The sequence below is a fragment of the Geotrypetes seraphini genome, chromosome 10 (assembly GCF_902459505.1).
Source record: "Geotrypetes seraphini chromosome 10, aGeoSer1.1, whole genome shotgun sequence".
NCBI classification, from domain to species: Eukaryota; Metazoa; Chordata; class Amphibia; order Gymnophiona; family Dermophiidae; genus Geotrypetes; species Geotrypetes seraphini.
This window is the reverse complement of record NC_047093.1, coordinates 52,467,196-52,491,594: the sequence shown is the minus strand read 5'-3', so window position 1 is coordinate 52,491,594 and position 24,399 is coordinate 52,467,196. Positions and strand designations below refer to the sequence as shown.

General features: G+C 44.8%; 1 protein-coding gene across 1 annotated transcript in view; it reads right to left on the bottom strand.

Moving 5' to 3' along the window:
* Positions 1-24,399, bottom strand: part of ASS1 (argininosuccinate synthase 1) — a 159,985-nt gene that overhangs the window by 28,389 nt on the left and 107,197 nt on the right. The window contains exon 12 of the mRNA XM_033961694.1: positions 14,338-14,469. Coding sequence (XP_033817585.1) covers positions 14,338-14,469 — 132 coding nt within the window. The remainder of the gene's footprint in view (positions 1-14,337; positions 14,470-24,399) is intronic.

Genomic DNA, 24,399 nt, shown 5'->3' with positions numbered 1-24,399 from the left:
CAGTCCTGTTGCTGCTGTAAGAGAGGAGCTGAGATCTGGCCACTGAATTAGTAAGACTGATTTTTTTTACAAAAAACAAACAAATCGATTCATTCAGAGTGAATTGATTTGAAAGCAAGACTCGGGCAGCTCTACTAAGCAGTAGCTAGACCTGGGAGAAGAATCCTTGCCTCAATCAGTCAGTTCTCCAAATGCTGAGATCTTCAAGCTGCCAGTAGGACCAAAGTCGGACAAATCCTCAACCCCCGCATAACTGTGCAAGAAAAGGGAGGGAGGCAAAAATCACAGCCTGCATCCTGAGGATGTCTAACAGCCTATGCTCAAGCCCCTGTGATTCAGTAGGCGAGCTATGTTATTAGGGATAAGGACCCTGAGCTCCCAAAATTTTCTACAGGCTGGCCGAACAGGTTCCCAAGGGATTAACCAGCCAGCTGCAACTCAAGGCTCCTTCTTTTCCACACAGGCAGAGCTTTCCCCCACACTGAGGAGCTCTGGTGTACCGATAGCTGCAAAAAAAACATGAAAAATACCAAAAATAATAAAGAAATATACAGTGCAGATCAAAAAGACACCTTCCAGTTCACATGCAGAAGGAAATAACTGAAGGGGGCAGCAGAGCCCTCTGGAGACGGATTTGAAAACCTGGAATGGATTTCTTCTGCACGGCTCATGAGCATAGGTATAAGACCCTACTGTCCAGAATGATATGCCTATTGCACTAGAATAGTGCTTAGCACTTGGTTTTTTGTTGTTTTTTTTTGGGGGGGGTTCAGCAACCAAATGTTGGCAGCATTTGCTGAAATTTAGTCCATACGAGTAGCTGCAATGATTCTTCTACATGTACAGCAGTATCAGTGTTAGTGCCCATTTTTCTGATTGCCCAATTTGTGTTTCTTTATGCAATGCTTATGTGGTTCCTGCAGTCTGATTACTTTCAAAGGCCACTTCCCACTCCAGGGTCTTTTCAATAGCTAACCCCAGATTTGGAATGGGTTGTCTCCTTATATTAGGAAAATTTTTGATTTAGATTCCTTTCTAGGAATACAAAAAACTTTCTTTTTGATTTGACATTGTCTATCAGGCATTTTAACTGAGTTAATAATGTATTGTTTTTGTTTGTCTTTTAAGGACGTTATAAATAGACATGATATGAAAGTATTTAATAAATAAAAAAAATAAGCTTACAGTTCAAGCAATTTTATAAGGGCCTACTTGAGCATATAAAATTGGATCCTACATGCTCCAATTCATTATAAAATTAGCCCTATAGCATTTACACAGTTTCCAATGGATGAGATGTGCTTTGTTTTTGTGCATTTCTATACACAGACCTTCTGACATTAGCATATCACACCCAGCACCAAGAAGCAAAGGAGTATCCTAACGGTTAGTGCACAGGACTGAGAACATGCAGAACTGTGTTCAGTTCCCACTGTGGCTCCTGGTGATCTTGGTCAAATAACTTAACCCTCCAATGTCCAGGTAGAAACTTAATTGCTTTGATTGTACCATAGAAAGGAGAATGTCAGATCCATGATCTTCTCCTTCCCCCCTCCCCCCACTTAAGTCTAACCATTTTCAAGTTAGATTGCATTTGCTTGTTTTTAACATTTTCTTCTACGTTGGCTTGAACTATCTTGTCCATAGTCCCAAAGTGCATGCTGGACTTATCAATCTCTCATCTTGAGGTTTATCTTTCCTTAGCTCAATGCTTCCCATATTATAGGTTGTGATCCTAATTCTAGTTGCAAAATCCACATTTGGGGTAGTGAGCAGTGTGGAGTGAGGGGACGTCATCAGCCCATGTTCACCATCAAGCTTACATTATAACTAGGTCTGCACAGGCTCCACAGAAGGTGGAAGAGTACAGCAGCATCATAGCTGATACTATTGGGCAGCCAGGAACAGCAGCACAGGCAGAGAAGTAAGGCTGGTAATGTGTCATATGTTTGAGCCACTAAAATGGGGTTATGGCCACAAAAAGTTTGGTAAATATTGCCTTAGTTGTTTGTTTTCAGGTTTTGATTATTAAGTAGCTGTTAAAGTAACCTTGTATTTTTCCACTATCTCTGGCAATCATGCCACTCGTTTCTCCTTGTTTGCAGATTGAACTCTGAAACCTTTTGGGGATTTGCTCCTTTCTCTACATGCACTGGTAGGTTCCCAGGCCTTCCTTCTCTTATTTGATGAGTTTCCAGGCCTTCTTGCCCTTCAAAGGTGGGTTCCCATATCTTCCTTCTCTTCATTGGTGGACTGCAAGGCCTACTTTCTCTTCAATGGTACATTCCCTAGCCTTCCATCCATTCATTGGTGAGTTCCAAGGCCTGCCTTCCATTCATTGATGAGTTCCCAGGTCTTCTTGTTCTTTTTTTGCAATGCTTGTCCAAGTTGTAACATTTCTTTTCATATACTGTATTTGCACTGTTTGATCATTTAAATCTACAGATGTTATTGAGGATACTTGGAGGGTACTTTTACAACAAGGTGCCTAAAAAATGTGAAGCAGACACCTATTTTAAGCTCATTTTATGAAGGCAACATTGGTGGCCATGGAGGTAAGTTTAGAAGGCTTGAACAGGTGTTTATACAAATAAATGCCCTACACATGTAAGCAGTGATTTTGGAAAAGCCACTATTTTCATGAGATTTGCAGCACCCATAGTTTTGAAGGGGGGAGTGTATTATGGGTGGAGTTTCATTGAGTAGGGTTACCAGATATTTTTCAATATAAGAAGAGGGTGCGTGACTCCGCCCCATTCCACCCACAGCCCCACCCCATTCCTCTCACAGCCCTGCCCCATTCGACTCCCTCACCCCCAACCTCAAGCAAAACTCATCTCTTCGGGTCCGCATCTGGAGGGCATCTGTGTTTGTGTGCATGCAACACAATGACACACACACATGCGAATGTGTGTGATATCATCACATCCGCGCATGTGCAGATGTCCTCCAGACATAGCCCCAAGCTCAATAGTTTTCAAAACCTGGACAAACTGGCAGGTTTTGAAATCCTGTCCAGACGTCTGGCAGTCCTCTAAAAAGAGGACATGTCTGGATAAATCCGGACATCTGGTAGCCCTACCATTGAGGATCAAGAAATTTGTGTTCTGCTCATACTCATGGAATGGAAGTGCCACCTTTGAAACAGATGTGTCCTGATATGACAAAGAAGAGTACCTTCTCATACACTGGCTCTTTGAAATAGAACCAAACATTACTGTGGTAATAGAACAAAGAAATGGCAAGAGAGAAGTCTTAACAACCAAACGGAATGCTTTTAAAGAATAAATAAATATAGTTTGGTTGTTAGGACATCTCTCTTGCCTTTTCTTTGTTCTACCAAGTTTCCCCCAAAATAAGACACTGTCTTATATTAATTTTAGGCCCAAAAAAGGCACTAGGTCTTATTTTTGGGGTAGGTCTTATTATTTTCATATACAATGATCATCTGTCCCTTCCTCTCCTCCACCCCAATTCTTCCTATTTCCTTTCTCTCATCCACATCTGCAGCATCTTTCCTCCCCTCTCACCCATCCCCTTGTGCAGTATCTTTCGATCCCTCCCTCCCTCCCCATCTCCCTGTGCAGAACCTTCCCTCCTTCCCATGTGTAGCAGAACCCTTGAAGCTTCTATCCCTCCCTTCCTCTCATCCCCCGTGCAGCATCTTTCTAGTCCTCCCATCCCGCCCCTCCCCCCCGCTGACCCTTTCATCTCTCCCTCCCATCCGAACCCCGACCGCGAGACTGAAATACCTAGTAACAAACAGCAGCGTCAGAAGCACAGACTGCATCGCAGCCTTCTCATGCCTGGGCGTTCCTCTGCCGCGTCACTGATGATGTCATCAACACAGCACAGAGCGCCTGAGAAGGCCACGATACAGCCTTTGTTGACGATGCTGCCATTTGTTACCAGGTATTTCAGTCTCATGTTCGGGGTTCGGATGGAAGGGTCAGCGGGGTGCGGGAAGAAGCACTGCTTCCGGCGACTAAGGCTTATTTTTTGGGGTAGGGCTTATATTAAGACCTACCCTGAAAATCATGCTAGGGCTTATTTTCGGGGAAACATGGTATTACCTTTGAAATAGAACAATTACCTTTGGCTCTTAAACAACGAGATTTGTTGTATTTTAAGAAATTACTGGAGAACCTCCTGTTTTGTCAGATGAAAGTGGCTCTCTGAATCATTATTGTAATGAACTGACTTGCAGATATGCTGTATGGGAAGATTAGGTTCTTACCTCGATAATCTTTCTAGTAGAAAGGCATACGAGTTGAACCAGTGGGTTATTCATCTCTAGTCGCAAGTTGTGTAGATGGAATCCATCTATATTTTTCTCTCTCAGCTCCGCCTCCTACCTCACTGGGCTGTGCTGTAGTTGCATAATTCATAACAAAGTAGCTTGCCATCACTGTAAGAGGAAAAATAAGGAGTCAGGGCATAGGGAACTCCCTGACCAACCACTTCTGTTCTGCTCTGCAATCATTAAAATGCAACAAATCAATGCAGATGGGAGCATAAACTAAACAAGATGGAAACAACCATGCCACCTACCTGAATGCAATCAGTACTAACACTTATGTAGCTCTCACAATTGCCTCTTTGGATCTGTCTGATGGGAGAAAACCAAACATTTGGAAATACAGCAGGCTAAATGAAATCTGACAGGGCAGACCTTCAAGACTCATATGGCATTCTACTAGAAAGAAGATTATCAAGGTAAGAACCTAATCTTCCCTTCCAGTGCAAAAGGCATGAGTCTTGAACCAGTGGGATGTACCAAGGCAGTCCCTTGAGTCTCATGCTTGGCAGAGAAGCCTGCTGCTAGCACCAAGGACCCAAAAGTGGTGTCCATTTGTGCTGCCACATTTACTCTGTACAATTTTGTGAATGTATGGAGGGATAACCAAGTGGCCGTTCTACAAATCTCCTCGGGTGGAACTGCCTGAGACTGCCCAGGAAGATGCCACACTTCTGGTAGCATATGCTCTTAAAGCAATCAGTGGTTTCTTACCACACCCAATGTACACAGAACAAATGGCAATGAGAATCCATCTTGAAATGGAAACCAGCCTCCCCAGATGATTAGGATTCATTAGATCAAAGAGATGATACGAAAGATGAAAATCATTCATCATCTCGAGATATCTGAGGATTCTAGTCCCATCCAACAATGCCAAAATGTTGTCTTTATTCTTTGAACCCTGATTTACATGGAAGGCAAAAATCACCTTTGGTAGAAAAGAACGTACCATGCGTAATGAGATGTCAGCCTCCATATACCTGAGAAAATGCTCTCTGCACAACAGAGCCTGCAGCTCTTAGTTCGTCCTTCTTGTAGAGACTCATATGGAGCCTTACTGAGGGCATGCAAAACAATGTTAAGATTCCACATTGGTAAAATGTTGCATAGGGGGATGCAGCCTCAATGCCACTTCAAGAATTTGGCTATATCAAGATGAGAGGCCAAGGAAACTTTCTCCACTCAAGCCCTAAAGCACAAGAGACCTGCCACCTGCACCTTGACGGAAGCTACCACAGGGGCCTTTTTAAGACATTCCTGAAGAAAAACCAGGACCACTGACATCGGAGTCCTGAAATGCTCCACATTTTGTTTATCACACCAGCGCTGAAACATCTTCCAACTCTTGGCATAAATCGCAACCATCACCAGTTTCTTAGACTTTAGGAGGGTAGCTATGACCACCTCCAAGTAGCTGTTCTGCACTAAGGCAGTGTGTTCAAGAGCTATGCCATAAGTCCAAAGTATTCCAGATCCTCCAGGGCAACTGGCCTCTGTGAGAGGAGATTTGGGTGAAGTGACAATCTAAGACACTGGTCCCTTTGTAGTCAAACCAGATCCGCTTGCCACTGCTGATGCAGCCAGTTTGGAACAATGAGGATTACTAACCACGAGTGTGTCGCTGTTCTTTGAATGACTCTGCCTGCCATGGGGAAAACACATACAACAGTCCTGTTCCCATTCAGAGATTGACGAGAAACTTTTTGTAGGTTGCCAACACCATTAGATCAAAAATTGTGCCTCCCCATCAACATACAATGCTGTTGTGGAAGGCTTTCCAGGATAGCGATCACTCCCTGGGGTCCAGGGTCCACCAGCTAAGATAATCGGCATTCACATTATCCACTCCAACTACATGTGCTGCTGATAGAGCTTCACCCGAAAGTAGCTGTACTCATCCTGTGCGTCTGCTCAGAAGGAGAATTCCTTGCTTCTGATACAAAAATTTTGATGATTTTAACACAACGTTGTTTTCCACATTCACTCTCTACATGTGATACATTGGTCATCCTAAACCCCTGAGGAAGGATTGTTTCTCCGAAACACGGACTGTGTTGGGTCCATATTCCATATACAGTTAAACCTCGGTTTGCGAGTAACCTGGTTTGCGAGTGTTTTGCAAGACAAGCAAAACATTCTCGCAAAACTTGTCTCGTAAACCGAGTATTGACTTGATTTGCGAGCACCCCCCCACCGAGAACCAGCATCATTCCCCCTGCTCGCAAAAGCCCCCCCGCTAGAACCAGCACCCCCCCGCATGAACTGTCACCCCCCACCCGAACAACTTGAAACTTATCCCCCATCTGGCACCAGCACGCAGCCCACAGAACGTGCCAGTGCCGCTTGAAGAACTTCCTGCCTCTGCCGGGCCTTCAGCATGCATCTGTGCATGCTCAAGGCCTTCTAATTCTCCCTCTCATCGAGATCTCCGAGAATTAGAAGGCCTTGAGCATGCGCAGATGTATGCGTAAGGCCCGGCAGAGGCAGGAAGTTCTTCAAGCGGCACCGGCTCATCCTGTGGGCTGCGTGCCGGTGCCAGAAGGGGGGTAAGTTTCAAGTTGTTCAGGCAGGGGGTGCCGGTTCATGCGGGGGGGGGGGGGGGAGAAGCGCCGCTGGCCTCGGGGGGGAACGTATCAAGCGAGTTTACATTATTTCCTATGGGGAAACTCGCTTTGATATAAGAATATTTTGGTTTACGAGCATGCTTCTGGAACGAATTATGCTCATAAACCAAGGTTCTACTATATATGAGAGCCATTTTTTAAAGATTACAATTTTGTATGCTTTTTAAATAAAGATTTTTGCACCTTGTACATTCCATTCTGCAGTTTCTTTCTTGTTTTTGGTGTTACACTTTCAGAGCAGAATAGATCTGTAGTTTGGGGAGTCTCCCTGTACCCCTCCTTTTTATGTGTTCCTATAGAGGATTATCACCTGCTTTGGTACAAACTGAAGGGGAAGCAGAGCCCTCTGAAGAAGGGGGTTGAAAATCTGGAATGGATTCCTTCTGCGTGGCTTGCAAGAATAGGGAGAATACCCTACTGTCCAGAATTACACACCTATCTACTATAAAAGATATTAGCAAGGTAAGAACCTAATTTTTTTTTTTTTTAGATCCCGTCAGTAAATTGTGACCTTAGTCACTGTTAAAAACAGGATACTGGGCTTAATGGACCATTGGCTTATTCCAGTACAATTCTTATGTACATAGCCTTTCTAAAATGACCTTCCTGAAGGCCTCCGACTAGTTATGTATGTGTAATCTCTTTCTATATAGATCCACATCTCTATTAGTTCCTGAAGGTAGTGCTTCTTTCCTTTCCCTGACTTGTAGGGATGCTCTGTTGAGTGATTCAGTTTCCTCCTCTTGTTCCTTTGCAAATTAAAAGTCCCTCTCTAAAGCAGGGGGATCACTTCAAAGCCCCTACTCTGGAGACAGCTGAAGCTTTGTTACTTTGAGGGACCCAGTTAAGGTTGCGATTCAACCTTATGCTCAGCAGTAGACTCTTCAGTAAGTGCTTGACCTCTCTACTTATCAAGGACAGGAATCAGAGTCCCATATGTGCCATGCAGAACTGCCAGGTGAACTTACCTTCCCAGCTGTTTCTAAAGTAACACTAGGAAGACAGCTTCCCCCACCTATACCTCAGGCCTGCCAGTAATGGCAGAGCAGCTGGCCTTTAGGAGCATGGAGGTAGATGTCTTTCCCATTGAATTCAGCTTTGACTAGACATAGCAATAAAGAGTTGTTTAGAAGGGGAGAAAGGGGTACACGGTTTAGATTAACTTGCCAATATTTAAATTTTTAGTGCCAACCTATAACCTTCCAGCCTTTATTATTTTCTCTGAAATTTAGGCTTACTTGTGTGTTTTCATCAGACCTTAAGCTCCATGGAACAGCCAGGTACTGTATAATGTCACATACATCCAATAGTATTATACAAATGATAAGCAGTATTAAAGAAAACACAGACAGCAAAAACAAAGGGGAAGGTAAGGAAAAGAGAATAAGGGGATGAGCAAGATATAGAAAAATGGAAGGAGTGAAAGTGGAAAGAGCAGGAGAGGGTACAGAGAGAAATGGAGAGGAGAAGTGTGAAAACAAAAGAGAATTTTCAAAAAGGAGGTCAAAAGAAATCAGCAGGAACAGAGGAAGACAGACAGAAATCCCTAAATAATAACTGTGTACAGAGAAGAAGAGAGAGAGAGAGGGAAAAAGAGAGGGAGAAAGAGAGGATAAGGCAGAGAAGAGACATGGGGATGAGAGCTCCTGCAGATTCTGCACCTGACTGCCACTCTGCCATTCCTGTGCACTCTCCTGTCACTAAGCACCTTATTAGCTCATTAATCTCGTCAGGAATTAGAATAACTATGGGGAGACAGAACAAGCAATACAGAAAAAGACAGGGGGGTGGGGGTGGCAGAGGAAGAGAGATGAATGAGAAAAACAGACAGGGTGGAAGGAAAGAAGTCAGGAGATGTAAAGGTTTTTAATTACCCACAACTTGTAGCCACTTAACTTCTACTCTCACAGTAACACAGGAGAGGATGACAGATAAGCGCAGGTGGGTCAGTTTGCCCATTTATTCAGGTCTACACTGCTCTTGTCATCACTCTGAGGAGCTGATGCAGAAAGCTACTGCCAGCTGCAGTGTGAGATTAATGAGCAGTTTACCTGCTCCTAATGGCTGCGACATGCGACATGCAACAAAGATTTCTGGACTGAAGTTTACTCCCGTTGTAAACATTAGCACACAACATATTAAAATGTATGTTAAAGAACCTACCAGATACCCTGCAGCAATGCAAGGCTGTGTGCTGATGTGTACCACAGAGGCATAACACCAGAAACCTAACTCCAGATCTGAAATGCCACACAGTGACCCTACAGTCTGTGTCGGCTCCATCTTCCCTTCTGACCTGACCTGTCCCCTGCCCCCACCACAAACTAAAATTAAGTCCCTGGTGTCTAGCAGCACCCTCCCCACCCCCACTAACTTAGATACTTCCTCGGTATTTAGCAATACCTGCACCCCTAAATTGACAACCTCCTGCTTCTTCCCACACCCACAAAAAAAACTCTGATGTCTAGTAGCACCCAATCCGCCCAACCTGACTTTCTATAAACTTCCTGATGTCTAATACTCCCAATCCCTTTCTGAAGCCCTTCTAGGCTCCCCAGACCCCCCGTACTTGGAAGAGGCAGGAGTAGTGCCCAAGTGCTCCTGCCTCAGCACGTCATCTTTGAAAATGGCAGCTTCCAGCCCTGAGCAGCATATCATGGGACACACTGGTGAGGTCAGTCTATCATATAAGGGATTTTTTCTCTTATTTGGTAGTCGGGTGGAGACTACCAAATAAGGGGGAAAATCCCATATATAGCAAACCAACCCCACTGGGTGTATCCCAGCATGCACTGTATGAGGCTGTATGCCACGATTTTCAAAGATGGCTGTTCCAAGGCAGGAGTGAGTTTGAGTGGGCACTGCTCTTGTTTCTTTCAGGTACGGGGTCTGTGGGAGCCCAGGAGGGTCTCAGGGAAGAGTCGGAGTTTTTGGAAAGTTGTGTCAGGATAACACCAGTAGCAAGGAGAGGGAGGTCAGAGAATTTGTGGGAGACAGTAAGGAAGTCGCTCAGCGCCGAGAAGCAGCGCCAAATCGCGTTGCTGCTCATGCCGCTGAGATGAACAAACTGGATCCGCGCAGCCAGTTAGCAGTGGGAAAGGAGTTCGGAAAGCTTGCTCCTGCCCGCTGTACCTCCAACAGGGATCGGCAGAGGACCCGTTACACCTCCACCAGGAATTGGCAGAAGTATGAAGATAGGGCAAGGAGGGGGAACAGAGAGCAGAGCCTGGGAGGGAGAGTGCAGAGTCTGACAGGAGAAGGAAGGAAGGGTGCTGGGTGCAAAGCCTGACAGGGGAGGGATGGAGGGAAGGGGGCTGGATGCAGAGCTTGGCAGGAAGGATGCTGGGTGCAGAGCCTGACAGGGCAGGACACTTGAATATTAAGCCGCCCGACATATTTGAGTCAACCATTTTTCCTCCTTTTTGGGGGGAAAGAGAGGGTCTCGACTTATATTCGGATAGACTTGTATTCGAGTTTATACAGTAAGATTATTTTCTCCCTTAAATAAAGCAGGCCTTTCTGGGGTTTGATTATTAACTTTTTACAGTTTTGTATGACATAAAGTGAGGGTCAATTGAAAAGTTTCAGGCCTAATCAAGAAAACAACATTTTTTTTGGGAGGGGGGGATAAAATTTATTTTCAATATAGTCTCCTTTTAACTCAATATACTTGTGCCAACGTTTTTCCAGACCTTTCATGCCTTCAGTAAAATATAAAACATCTAAATTGGAAAAATAGCTATTTACAGCATCTCTGACCGCAGAATCCGAAGAAAATTTATTTTTCAGGTTTGGAAACAGAAAGAAATTTTGCCATCACAATTGTTGATGTGTAAGCCAGTGCGTTGCCTTGGGGAAGAGAACTTTCTTCTTGGCCAAATGAGGTCATTTCATCTTGATTTTGGTGCTTAGATGTTGTAATAAGCCAGCATAGTATTTGCCATTAATGGTTTTTCCCTTTTCAAGATAGTCAATAAAAATTATTTTTATTTATTTATGCATTTATATACCACTTATAGTCTAAGTGGTTTACATTCAGATACTCAAGCATTTTTCCCTATCTGTCCTAGCAGGCTCACACTCTATCTAATGTACCTGGGGCAATGAGGGATTAAGTGACTTGCCCAGGGTTACAAGGAGCAGTGTGGGTTTGAACCCACAACCTCAGAGTGCTGAGGTTGTACTTTAACCACTACACCACACTCTACCACTCTCCTGAAGATGGATAAAAATTTCCTTAGCATTCTCATCAGACAGTCTAGAACCTATTGGTTATGCCCAACCACCAACAGATAAAAGAGAAGACATGGGTGTGAACTCTGCCCTATAAGGACACTGCAGCCTAAGGTCTTCTGTATTTCTCTGTCTGTGGCAGATGATCACCATCCATGCAGCTCTTTAACTGGTCAAATAAGAAAGCTTCTGGTCCAGCTGGAGAGCACACAGCCAGTTGAGCAGAGGGCCCCCCAGAAATCCAAGGATTCTCGGAGGAGTCCCTTTTCCCCCCTCCTACTTTCCCTATTTCTGCTTTGGCTGTCAGTTATTTCTGAGGACATTTGCTCACTGTTGGATCCTGTACAGTAAGGCCTGGCTACAGATAAGCTGTTATTTGGCTGCTGGAGAGAATAAGGTGAGGTGCTGAGGCTGTGGCTCTAACCACTGCACCACATACTTATGCTATGGAAATTCCAAAAGAAGGTCGCCATCACCTTCCCAGCCAACGGAGCCATTTTTTCGGAGTCAATTCCTCTTTTGTAGTCCATTGTTTAGATTGTTGTTTTGTTAGGAGTAGTGATGAACTCCAGTCTAGTCCACGTTTACAAAATGCAACAAAAAGTTGTCCTCATTGTACTTAAAATGTTCAAGACACATTTTCGAAATGTCCAATTGAACTTGTTTTGGTTGATGGTTAACAAACACTGCACCTATCACGCACTCAACTTCTTCATGCCTAAATATTCATGTAGGATAGTGTGTGCACATTCTGATGAATTACCAGAAGCCTCTCGTTTAGGGTCCATCACGATTCAGTGAACTACAACAACCATTTTGTTAGTTGTTGCTGTTTTTGGACATCAGGAGCATTCTTCTTCAGCGATGCTTGGCCGGCCATGTTTAAACTCAGCAGCCCATGCTTTCACCATTGAAAATGAAGGCAATGCATCACCATACACTGCATCTAACTCAGATTTAATTTTAGTCGGTGATTTTCCCTTCAAATGAAGGAATTTTATCATGGCATGATACTCAATTTTTAAAATAAAGTGGAGCAGTTGTTCACTTTAAAAGGCTGACACAACAAAGCTAGACGTCGGATTGACTTGAAAATCTAGCCTTAGACGTTTTGTTAACACCATCTGATGGACAGCTATAGATTGTGAAGCTAATCTTGCTCTTAGTGAGGCCATAAAACTTTTCAATCGACCCTCGTAATTATGTTTTTTAAAAAAGGTACCTATATTTTCATGTATTTTGAGTAAGTACTATATTTTTGTAAACTGCACTGAGTGGTCCTTTGCTGGACTAATAATAATAAACTCCTGATAAGATTTTGCTCCTTAGCACTGTTCCCTCTAAGCTGAGTGGGAGTCCTCCAACTGCATTGCTGCCAGTGGGAGGAGGTGCTTCAATATTGTGTTTTCAATTGAGAGGGACAGGCAGATTCTATTGTTTCTTGCAGAGCTTGTCTGTCCCTCACTATTGAAAATGTGATAATGAAACAGCACCCCCCATTGGCAGGACTATAGGTGGAGGACTCCAGCTTAGTTTAGCGCTTGTCCAGCCTACAGCCTGCTGGCCAAAACCCAGCCCACCAAAAGCTATTCCCTGGCCCTCAGAAGCTCGGTTGGGTTTCTGCTTCTATCCCTGTGACTCAGCTGCCTACGAGCTTGAGCTGAACAGCGCTGGAAGTTTGGGTTGATCTTGCAGTCTCAAGTCTTGAGACAACCAAAGAAGCAGAAATCGCATTGAGCATCTGCCACTGGAGCAAGGTGAGGGGAAAGAGACTGGGACCAGACGTCCAGATTTCCTCCAGACTACGGGAACTCACAGCAGCCATTTCCTCATGGCGATCTGCACGGGGCAGGAGCGTAGGAAGATCGCTCCTGCCCCGAAAGCCCTCTAGACCACCAGGTATGGCCGGGAAGGCGGCAGGGAGGTGGGGGTGGGTCAGAGCCGGATAATCACGGTTTTTCACCATTCGCGATCCGGCTCTGCCTGTATCCCCCGCGAATAATGAGGAAGAAGTGTATTATAAAATGTGGCCTCCTACAGAAAAAGGTTGGACAAGCCAGGTTTAGAGGGAGAAGTGCTCTTTAGGGGAATGATACATCAATACCATCTTTGCAGTGCTTAAACTCTACATTAAGCATTAAAAGATCTACATGTGTCCCTTCCATTTTCAAACTGTGTTAAGCTATGATAAAGAGTGCACAACTTTCTTTCTCTTTGGAGTCCTTTTACTAAGGTGCGCTAATCGACTTAGCGTATGCTAAATGCTAACGGGTCCATTATATTCTAAGGACGTGTTAGCATTTAGAGTGCGCTAATATTTAGTCCCGCGAGAACTGACAGCAGCCATGCAAGGAGCGGCGCAGGCCCAGACTGGAGCGCGAAAAGCTCGCTCCTGCCTTGTGCGCCGCTGGCCCCGACTTAATGAGGCAGCCGTCCAGCGAGGGAGGGGCAGGAGCGTGGAAAGCTCGCTCCTGCCGAAACCCGCTGGACTACCAGGATTTAAGGGGCATTTCAAATGGTATAATGGGGGTGTGTGTAAAAAATTCTTATATTTGCTCCATAAGATGCATTGACATTTCCACCCACTTTTTTTTGGGGGGAAAGTGCATCTTATGGAGTGAAAAATATGGTAAGTGAATAAAGGTAAGATAGCAAAAGGCTATCCAAACTGATCCACTGAGCTAACTGGACACCATTCTGAATATGGACCAGTGCCTGGTTAGTTCCCAAGTGATGGCACAAACCCAGATATCCTACAGAAGGGCCTGGACATCGCCCAGCATTGAATATCTGGGGTTAAAAATTACTGACAGTCGAAAGCTGAATATCTACCCCTTACATTGTAAGCTCTTTGGAGAAGGGAAATGTAATACATCTTGAGCTTTGGTTTAGAAAAGCAAGTAATAAATCCATGTTTCCCTCCGAGTATCCTGTTACACAGCACGAGCAAGGCCACAGGCTCTGATGATAAAGTCAAACAATTGTGCTGATGGTATCTTAGCAGGGTGTGCTGATGATATGGTATATAAAAGTCAGACAACCCCTTCCTAATGGAAGAGCCATAGCTCTAAAAGGCCAGGGTTAGAACAAAGGCCATTTCACAGTAGGAGTCTCCCCAGGTACACCTTTCCTGATGTTTCCCCCACAGTGTAGCTCCTTTCTGAAGGAGAGACTACGTACCATTGTAGACTTGTTCAGAGAAGCGGAGAGCAAGGCTGTGTTTAATTTTCCTCACTTCCCTGTCCATGGTGAAGGCCTCGATGTCTAAATGCGCATGGTAAAGGATGGTTCCTGCTGGGGTTTCGTAGATACCTACCCATTTTTCCAGGCAGGGGGAACATAAAGAGAGAGAGAGAGAGAAAAAGGGAAATGTAAGAAAGTGAAATTGTCAGCAAAATGACACAAATAATGATGGCGGTGACAGGAGAGCTGTGGTCGCACCCCATTCAGTCCCAGCTTGCTGTAAAATGCATCTGTCATTACTGCCCTGCTGGGCCCGAGACAGACCACTCCGCACCTTGTGGAGAAAATGTCTAGATTCCCCTCTCTGAAGAGGCTAAATGACAGGGTTCAGGAGCGGATCCCCCTGCCGATGCATGCCCACCGGCCTGCTTCTGAAAACCTGTAATTAAAGCAATGTGAGAGAGCATAGGCACAGGGAGAAGGGGGCCAGAAATACCCTCTCACACCCTCCCCCACTTGTCCTCAGCCTAAGAAACATCAGCTGTATAACAATGCCTAATGCTGTTACCTTAGAAAAGGAAGATGCAGGTCAGTGTCTCTATATTTTCTCTCTCTAGTACAGGCACACAGACATACGCATCCACACAAAACAGTCTAGCAAGACTCTAGTTTTCTGCAGGACTAATATAGCTATCAGGAGTGCATTTCATACACACAAACAAATACAAAAAATACACGCGCATCAATTTTTCCCTTGATTTCAGTATCATTGTTTGATAAAAAGTGATCTACATCGACGCATCTTCTAACTAAGCCACATACTGTATATCAGTGGTTCCCAACCCTGTCCTGGAGGACCACCAGGCCAATCGGGTTTTCAGGCTAGCCCTAATGAATATACATGAGAGAGATTTGCATATAATGGCAGTGAGAGGCATGCAAATCTGTTCCATGCATATTCATTAGGGATATCCTGAAAACCCGATTGGCCTGGTGGTCCTCCAGGACAGGGTTGGGAACCACTGCTATATATGGCTGGGAGTGCTACTGTCAAACTCCAACCTCTATTAACTGGAGACAGAATGCCACAAGTACAACTGTAAACATAAAAAGAAACTGAAATTCAGTCAGCTAATCATGAAGTGACCTCTGACCCCAGCCTTTATTCCTAATTAAGTCCAGCCAATCAAAAAATGAGCCTCTGATTCCAGCCTCTATGCCTACTTCAGCCCAGTCAATCACAACATTAACCTATGACCCTAGCCTCCATTCTTAATTTAGCCTGGCTAATCACAATGAACCTCTGATTTCAGCCTCTGCTTCTGACTCATCCTCACCAAACAAAATATGAATGTCTGATTCCAACCTCTGTTTCTAACTCAGTCCAGCCAATCACCAAGCAAGCCTCTGATGTCAGCCTCCACTCTTTCCGTCTAGGCAATCACATAATGAGCCTCTGATCCCAATCTCCTAATTCAGTCTGACTAATCACAAAATGAGCCTCCGATCCCAGCCTTCACAACTAATTCAGCCCCACCAATCACAACGTGAACCTCTGATTTCAGCCTCTGCTTCTAATTCAGCCCCGCCAATCACCAAGTAAGCCTCTGATCTCAGCCTCCACTCCTAATTCAGCCCTTCCTTTGCATATATTTTCCTGCCTTAAATCTGATGACTCCACTAGCCATTCTTTTGAATTCCCTTTGCTGTGACAGTCATCTGATGTTAAAGGCTGAAGGGAGCTTGATCAGTCTCAAACAAGAGATACTGCAGGGGCAAACAGAACTGACAAGCATGCCGCTGCGAAATAAACATCAAAATGCAGAGACACCTTCACAGTGACACTAGCTGCCTCTCCATGTGTTTATTTTCATCTATCCACATTTAGAGAAGACAGAGGTGACAGAATGGAGGCACTATACCCCCCATCATCATTGCACACCATAATTACTGGAGAGGGGAGGACTGGATGGGTGGGTGGGTATCTGTGTTTTGGGATGTATGGGAGAGGCAGCTGTCTATCTGCATTTCTAATTTGCAAGTGTTACTGCCTCTCAAATTGGACAATTTCTCAGAGCTGAAGGTGATATGGCTGTGCGATGTATATTAACACACTGCTATTTTCAGGGCTGGTGAGATGCTCAAGTCCTTGTGTTACTGAAGATGGTGAGGAACAGAGGCTAGGCTCGTAATGAGATTCATTAAAACAACATAATAAATAAATATAATAAATAAACTGAAATGAGTGACAAATAGGAAGAAGAAGGTGGGTGACAGACAAACAAAAGGGTATTTCAACACTACTGTAGAATCCAGGCTTTAGCTGGCCTGGTAGAAAGACTGGGATGGATAACTTCTAGACCTCTTTCCACCCAGGAGAATTATGATCTGAAACAGTGGCATAGTAAAGGGGGGAGGGCGGTCCACCCTGGGCGCCAACACTCGTTCTCCTCTCTGCCCCCCGCGACTTCCCCGCTCCCCCCTACTGCGTGGCACCCCTTCCCTTTCCCTCTTTAACGTTCCAGGTGCGAGCATCTACCTAACCTGCTGCTCGCACCAGCTTTGGCTCTTTCTCTGACATCATGCCGGGAACATTAAAGAGGCAAGGGGGAAGGGAAGGGGCGTGCAAGTACACCGATGGGGGTAGGGAGGTGGAGAAGAGGGTGGGGGAGGGCTGCCAGCTCCCTGGCGCCTCTCACCCTCACATGCCACTGGTCTGAAAACACACTGTAGCCTACTCCCACAAAAGAACTCCAATTATGCTCCCTCCCCAATGAACAAGCTGCCTAATAGTCACACTATGAGAGAAATGTTCTGCCTATATTGGAAAGAGGAAGTGTCCTCCCGTATCCTTGAAGGCACATTCCGCTAGAAGTATGGCTTCCTTGTGGGCTGAGTTTAAAGTGGTGTTACCTAAACAAATCTGAAGTGGAAACATGGTCCTCTCTTCTTACTTTCACAAAGTTTTACAGGGTGGATGTAGCAGCTGAATTGGATTCCACATTCAGATCATCCGTACTTTCAGCAGGCTCATCTACCCTGCCCTAGATTCTGGGGTCTGCTTTGATACATCCGAAGGTTCAGGAATGATGTGCCTGTTGCATTAGAAGGGAAGATTAGGTACTTACCTCGATAATAATCTTTCTAGTAGACAGGTGCATCATTCCTGAAGCCCACCTTGTGAGATGTTCTTTAGCCTACTTTCTGCCTCAGACGTGTTAGGATGACTGGATATCTTGTGTCTTCCCTTTATCCAGTAAGGACATGGATGGAGAACGTCACTGCTACTTCAATGAATACAGGGAATACTCCCTTTACTTCACAACGGTTAGTGCAAGTTGCATTCCAGTAAGTGACTTGCTTGTTTTCACCTGGTTATGTATTATAATAGATTCATGGGCTGATGGGGTTTTTTCAGTTTCAATTGTTATATATTTTTGTGATATGAGCAGAACAGACATGTATCTCGGAGAGTATCCCCGTACCCCTCCTTATGTTTCATTTCTAGGGCTATGAACTGGGGAGTTGAAGGACAGCCCAGAGATGGGAGCTAGAGCAAAAAATTATAATGAAGCTCTGTTCACAAATTCTCACAGAAATAGATTGGCTACCCAAAGGTTCAGGAATGATATGCCTGTCTACTAGAAAGAAGATTAATTGAGGTAAGTACCTAATTTCCCCTTGCATGGTGCACAGCATATTAAAATGCATGTTAAGGAGGCTATTAGTGATACAGTAATGCAGAGATTTTTCTGAAAGAACACACTGCAAAAAATTTATCACGTCTGTGGCAGCGAAGAAGTATAAGGAGAGCACCCCAACCCGAAACTCCTGCCCCTGACATAGATTTCCACAATGGCCCCTTTAATCCCTTGTAGTCTAACACTCCCTCTTCCCCCCAAGTAGAACTGATCTGCCCCCTTGCTCTTCGCTCTTTACTAAAAATAAAATCCCTAGTGGCTACCTCCCTCCGCCCAAACTATACTGACCCTCCCCCCTCCCAGTCAACATTAAAATCAAAATCCTTGGTAGTGTAACAGTACCTTTTAGTGGCATAGTCAGATAGCCAAATTTGGGAGGGCCTGAGTCCACAGTGGGTAGGTCTCAACACAAAGTGGGCATCTCTCTTGCTTTCCCTCCCTCCAGTCTATGCATCATCTCTCTTTCCCTCCTTCCACCCCCACCAAGAATACCATCGAGCCCTGCCTGCCCTAAACTTCCAGAGCTGGAACTGCGGTGGGTGGTAGTCGCCCTTCCCTGGAGCAGAGCACCTGGCTACATGTAACACGGTGCTGCTGCTGCAGCCTGGCCCAGACAGAGTGCCTGAGCCACTGTGGCAAGTTCTTCTATGGCCTGCATTGCACAGGTGAGTGCCAGGCCATTATCCCCCCCCCCCCATGGTCGCCATGTCACCAAGGAGAGACTGGGTGGGCTTGAGCCGAAATTGGACAGGCAGGACCCACTCTTAGCTACCCCTGGTCCCCTCTCTTACCCTATCCTCTAGGTACAATTACTAAAACGCGCAGGACAAATGCATGCCGACAATGGTGTGCAGGACTTATGCACGCTGGATTAAAACCATTACAGTAAGCGCTCGGAAGGGGGGGAACCCTCCCAACCCTCCCATTAAACTTAGAAGTGTTTGCATTCCCTTTGGGGGGTGGAGGGGGGTGTACCCCCTATTACAGAGGAAACTGCTGTTTTACCTTGTTTTGGGGGGTCAGCAGTTTCCTCTGTAATGAGGGGGTTCCCCACCCACCCAACAACGGGAGCGCGAACACTTCTAAGTTTAGTGAGGGTTCCCCTACACACACACACCCTCAGAGCGCTTACAGTAACTGTTTTAACCCGGCATACATAAGTCCTGCGTGCGATTGTTGGCGAGCTTTTGTCCCGCGCGGTTATGACGGGTCACCACCCTCTGTACTGAATTGATCCTTCACTACCCCCCCATCCCTCACCTTAAACCCAAAATACATGGTAGTCTAGTGGCCCTCTGCCCCTAACACTGAAAAGTCCCTGGTGTCTAGCAGCACTCATCAAACCCTGACCCCTCTCCCAGGCCCCCAGAATCCTTACCAGCATACCTGCTTCCAAGCTAACATCTTGGAAATGATGTTGCAGCAGTTTTATCCCTTACAAATAACAATGAGTGGGGTTAGTCGGCAAATAAGGAAGTTTCCCCTTATTTGGTAATATGGGCAGAGACTACCAAATAAGGGAAAAATTTCCTTTTTTGGCAGCCACATTTTACAAGATGGTAGTATGGAGGCAGGAATGAGGTAGGCATCACTCCTGCCTCTTGAAAGTATGCAGGAGGGGGGAGCCTAGGGGAGGAATTGGGGTGGAGTGGTGCTGCTGGACACCAGAGAATCAAGGGCAGGAGGATTAGGCCGGAGGCAGGGAGGGGGATACTAGACAACCAGTGATTTTGCTTTTAAAGTCAGAGAGGAATTCAGGGATGGGAAGGAGGAGGTCTGTTAGACTACCAGGAATTAAAGGAACTGATGCAGAAAGCAGAAAATAATGTTGGTAGCAACGACAACTTACAGAGCCATAAAATTACTGATCACAAAGACAAACATGCTTTAATGGGACAGAGTCTTGCGTCACCAATTTGCTTAATTTATTTGAAAACATGAACAAACATGTGGATTAAAGTGAGCCAGTTGATGCAGTATATCTCTAGATTTTCAAAAAAATGATTGACAAAGTCCCTCATGACAAAATTTAAAAGCCATGGAATAGATAGTAATGTTCTGTTAGGAACCGATTATTGAACAGAAAAGAGAGGGTAGGCCAAATGTCATTTTTCTCAGTGGAGAAGAGTGAATAGTGGAGTGTCACAGGAATCTGTACTAGGACTGGTGCTATTTAACATATTTATAAATGATCTAGAAATGGGAATAACAAGTAAGATGATTAAATTTGCAGATGGGGTGGTAGACTCAAGAGCAATGTAAGGATGCCTGGAATGCGCTCCTGAGAGAGGTGGTGGAGAGGAAAACGGTGACAGAGTTCAAAGAAGCGTGGATGAACACAGGATCTAGAATCAGAAAATAATAATAAATATTGAAGAACTAAGGCCAATACTGGACAGACTTGCATGGTATGTGGCTGCATATGGAATTTTGGTTGAGGATGGGCTGGGGAGGGCTTCAATGGCTGGGAGGGTGTAAATGGGCTAGAGTGAGCTTTGACGGAGACTTCAGCAGTTGGAACCCAAGCACAGTACTGGGTAGAGCTTTGGATTTTTGCCCAGAAATAGCTAAGAAGAAGAAAAAAATTTAAATTGAATCAGGTTGGGCAGACTGGATGGATCATTTGGGTCTTTATCTGCCGTCATCTACTATGTTACTATGACACAAAACTATTCAAAGTTGTTAACACATGCAGACTGTGAAAATTTTTAGAAAGACCTTAGGAAATTGCAAAACTGGGCATCTAAATGGCAAATCAAATTTAATGTGGGCAAATGTAAAGTGATGCAAATTGGGAAGAGTAATCCAAATCATAGTTATTTGATGCTAGGGTCCACCTTAGGAGTCAGCACCCAAGATAAGGATCTAGGTGTCATCATAGACAGTACGCTGAAATCTTTTCATTGTGTGGTAGCAGCGGTGGCTAAAAAAGCAAATGATGCTTGGGATTATTAAGAAAGCGATGGAAAATGATGAAGAATATTACAATGCCTCTTATTGCTCCACAGTGTGGCCTCATCTTGAGTATTGCACACAATTCCGGTAAGGTGATGCATGTCGGTAACAAAAATCTTATACACGAATACAGGATGTCCAGTGCAGTACTTGGAGAGACCCCCCAGGAAAGAGACTTGGGAGTACTGGTCGACAAGTCAATGAAGCCGTCTGTGCAAAGTGTGGCGGCGGCAAAAAGGGCGAACAGAATGCTAGGAATGATTAAGAAGGGGACCACAAACAGATCGGAGAAGGTTATCGTGCCGCTGTACTGGGCCATTATATGCCCTCACCTGGAATACTGTGTCCAGCACTGGTCGCCGTACATGAAGAAGGACACAGTACTACTCGAAAGGGTCCAGAGAAAAGCGACTAAAATGGTTAAAGTGGAGGAGTTGCCGTACAGTGAGAGATTAGAGAAAATGGGCCTCTTCTCCCTTGAAAAGAGGAGACTGAGAGGGGCATGATCGAAACATTCAAGATAATGAAGGGAATAGACTTAGTAGATAAAGACAGGTTGTTCACCCTCTCCAAGGCAGAGAGAACAAGAGGGCACCTCTCTAAAGTTAAAAGGGGATAGATTCCGTACAAACGTAAGGAAGTTCTTCTTCACCCAGAGAATGGTAGAAAACTGGAACGCTCTTCCGGAGGCTGTTATAGGGGAAAACACCCTCCAGGGATTCAAGACAAAGTTAGACAAGTTCCTGCTGAACCAGAACGTACGCAGGTAAGGCTAGACTCAGTTAGGGCACTGGTCTTTGACCTAAGGGCCGCTGCGGGAGCGGATTGCTGGGTACGATGGCCCACTGGTCTGACCCAGCAGCGGCAATTCATATGTTCACTGTATCTCAAAAAAGATTTAGCAGAATTAGAAAAGATTCAAAGAGAGGTGGCCAAAATGATAAAGAACTCCTCTCATGAGAAAAGGCTAAAACAGTTAGGGATCTTAAGCTTAGAAAAGAAACCACTGAAGGGGGATATGATAGAGGTCTACAAAATCCCGTGTGGTGTAGAATGGGTAGAAGTGATAGAAGTGAATCAGTTTTTTACTGTTTCAAAATGTACAAAGATTAGGGGACATTCAATGAAGTTGCATGGTAATACTTTTAAAATGTTAGGAGGAAATATGTTTTTCACTCAATGAATAGTTAAGCTCTGGAACTTGTTGCCAGAGGATGTGGTCAAAACCGTTAGTATATTTATGTTTAAAAAAAGGGTCTGGACAGGTTCGTGGAGGAAAAGTCCATATTCTGTTATTGAGATAGATATGGGGAAGTCACTGCTTGCCCTGGGATTGGTAGCATGGAATCTTGCTATTATTTGGAGTTCTGACAAGTACTTATGACCTGGATTGGTCATTATTGGAAATAGGATAAGAACATAAGAAATGCCTCCGCTGGGTCAGACCTGAGGTCCATCGCGCCCAGCAGTCCGCTCACGCGGCGGCCCATCAGGTCCAGGACCTGTGCAGTAATCTTTTATCTATACCCTTCTATCCCCTTTTCCAGCAGGAAATTGTCCAATCCTTTCTTAAACCCCAGTACCGTTTGCTGCCCTATAACGTCCTCTGGAAGCGCATTCCAGGTGTCCACCACACGTTGGGTAAAGAAGAACTTCCTAGCATTCGTTTTGAATCTGTCCCCTTTCAACTTTTCCGAATGCCCTCTTGTTTTTTTATGTTCTGAAAGTTTGAAGAATCTGTCCCTCTCTACTCTCTCTATGCCCTTCATGATCTTGTAAGTCTCTATCATATCCCCTCTAAGTCTTCTCTTCTTCAGGGCAAAGAGACCCAGTTTCTCCAATCTCTCAGCGTATGAAAGGCTTTCCATCCCCTTAATCAGTCGTGTCGCTCTCCTCTGAACTCTCTCGAGTAACACCATATCCTTCTTAAGGTATGGTGACCAATACTGGACGCAGTACTCAAGATGCGGACGCACCATTGCCCGGTACAGCGGCAGGATAACTTCTTTCGTTCTTGTTGTAATACCCTTCTTGATTATCCCCAGCATTTTATTCGCTCTCTTGGCGGCCGCTGCTAGGATAGATGACAGCTTATTGATTAATACATTGCCACAGTACATTTATTTGCTAATTTCATGGCAGAAGCCACAGGCTCAGCCATTGGCGAATGGTTCTACTATGTGGCTTTTTGCACCGGCTCTTAGGAGAGAAGGTAGGGTACAGATAAAGAGGCTCACTATAGGGTATTTAAGTTGACGGCAGTCATTTTTTAAAATACTGATCGTCGCCAGCTACATTATCCCCTGATATTTAGTGTTGGACCATGTCCAGGCACTGATGCTGAATATCAGGGGATTTTCTGGGTGAGCTTATTTGGGCCTGGATGATATACGACCCCAACAAAAGAGGACCCAAATTTCCACAGAAGAAAAAGGGCAATCCAAACAAAAGAGACTGTGGAAATCCAATGTTCTTGATGCTTCCTTTAGTCAGTAAAATCCTTTAAGATAGAATGTCCACATTTGTACTTGGAGGACCCAACATGGGCCGTGTTTCAGAGAGGAGGCTGCAGGGAGAGGGCATGGTGCACAGGGAGGAGTGAGGGAAGGAGAGGTGTGCCGGGAGGGAGATAAAATTGCAGGGGGAATGAGAGGTACTTAGGGAGTGAGAACAGGCTGCAGGAGGAAGGAGAGATGAATAAAGTAGATGAATCAAGAACTGTATTGGAAATGCGTGAATCGGTCCAGCTTTACATTGGCACGGGGGCCATTTCAGATTTAGAAAGTTCTTATGTTTGATATCTGTGGCCCCGTTTTCAGTTCTGTTGTGAATTGTAGCCAAAAAGTGAGCTTGAATGGAACTCCATCTTATTCTAATCATTCTTCCTTCAACGGGTTAAAACGAAAAAACTATAAGCAGAAAATCCATCCCCAGAAAGCTTTGTTCTGCTAGAAATCGGAGGTCTAATGCGTTAGTGCTCTCCTCCCTTCATCCCTGCAGATTTAATTTACTTCACTTAATTAGCCCTCCTTCAGAGCAAAAACCATAATTTGATAATGAGGGTGTGAAAAGACACAATATGCTGGAAAACTATTACATTTGCAAGCACTCTCTCCACCCCCCAACCACCTCCAGCCCTCCCCATTTCTCCCTCCTTTGAACTGAACAATTCTACTCTGAGAAGCTCTATTGTTAGCCTGAAACAGTTACCAGGCAGAGAGAACCATACAAAGCTGGGTACACCCATGCACTGGTGCATGCTACACACACACACACACACACGTATACATATATATGAACACTAAAACTCATCTCTAAATACACATCTGCACATATTCACCTATATAGTCTTAAAAATAGACTCATTTGCCATCCATATACAAACACCATGCCTGATACATAT